This window comes from Aplysia californica, unplaced genomic scaffold (assembly GCF_000002075.1).
Source record: "Aplysia californica isolate F4 #8 unplaced genomic scaffold, AplCal3.0 scaffold00695, whole genome shotgun sequence".
NCBI lineage: Eukaryota > Metazoa > Mollusca > Gastropoda > Aplysiida > Aplysiidae > Aplysia > Aplysia californica.
The window spans coordinates 120,476-121,807 of record NW_004797965.1 but is presented as its reverse complement, the minus strand read 5'-3'; the positions used below and the strand labels follow the sequence as shown (position 1 = coordinate 121,807).

General features: G+C 36.0%; 1 protein-coding gene across 2 annotated transcripts in view; it reads right to left on the bottom strand.

The window, feature by feature from the left end:
* Positions 1 to 1,332, bottom strand: part of LOC101855751 — a 32,418-nt gene that overhangs the window by 2,708 nt on the left and 28,378 nt on the right. For both annotated transcript variants that reach the window (XM_013088170.2, XM_005108513.3), the window contains exons 5-6: positions 742 to 770; positions 104 to 172 (exon numbers count right to left, since the gene is read on the bottom strand). In XM_013088170.2, the coding sequence (XP_012943624.1) occupies positions 104 to 172; positions 742 to 770 (98 nt within the window). The remainder of the gene's footprint in view (positions 1 to 103; positions 173 to 741; positions 771 to 1,332) is intronic.

The following is a 1,332-nucleotide window of genomic DNA, read 5'->3' as shown; positions in this document are numbered from 1 at the left end:
GCCCCCCCCCCCCCCCTTTCACACACACACACAAAATTTAAAAAATAAAATAAACAAAATAATTATTGGATCTCTTGCAGCTTCCATAGCCTATGAATCATACCTTAGTCACACAGCGCCCGAGGTCCGTCGGTTCATAATGCACAAGCTCATTCACCAGCTCGGTCCACAACTGTTGATGAAAATAAACTGATGTTATTATGCAAAAAAAAAAAGCTTATTTGTTTGCGAAAAGAAAAGCATTTTAGTACAATTACAGTAATTTTGTGAAGCAAAAGAGTAAGAGAGACAGACAGAATCTATAGCACGAAAGAAAATAAGTAAGACTTACCAATGGCACTCTCCAACTACTCGGGAAAAAAAAAGCAATGATGGAAAACAAACATAATTACATGAACTTATTTACCCATGAGAGAGAGAGAGAGGAAGGAAGGCCTTTCATTCTATTGATGCTCTGTACCAAATGTCAAGTGTGTGTGTTCAGGTGCGACAGTCGAGTCATTTCAGTTAATTTTCTCTTCTTTTTAGTCCAGGTCTGAAACAAACCAAACATTGGTGATCATGGTCCAACACTCAATTCTGTGCCTAGAAGCTCCAAAAAAATGTATATATTAATCCTGACCTTTTCTCCTCACTCATCTGTTCAAGTTCTCAAAGCATGTTATTCCTGGCCTGCCTCTACCTCTTTTGCCTTTTATTTTTAAGTATTTAACATCTGAATAAATATGAACCAACATTTACCTCCATGGGGCTTTTTTCTTTGTCATCATCTGGGGAAAAAACAAGGACAAAATAGATCAAGAAATGTTTACGAGCGACATCTTCGAGAAGATTTTCCTATTTCTTTCATTAGAACATGCTCGGTGCTTATTTCCTTTTTTGAAAAATACATACATTAATGGTACATGAATATTTGGATAAAGTCAAACACTTCTTATCCCTTCAACATTAATTGTACATAAACGAGACCTGATGGTTAGCTATCTTTTTCTTTATTTAATCTGAGCAGTTTCTTTGTTCCTTTTGAAAACTTAGCCTATATAGTCAGCCAGCCTTCATATATGTACTAAGCCCATATTAACTTTTTTTTCTTCGTTGTTGTTGCTGCAGTTTGATAATCTGTGGTATCTGTTGAGTGTGCTCAAGAAATATTTGGTTAAAATTTAAATTCTAAGAGTAACTAACATTTTTTCCCTCTCCTGAAAAGTTTTGTTTTTGTTGGGCCTAGTACAGCTGAACAGCTGCTGACAATCTCACTCGGCCGGTTATGTGTCCGTCAATACTGATATGTGATTTTTTAAAAATGTAAACGTTTCAACCCCTGTAAGTAAG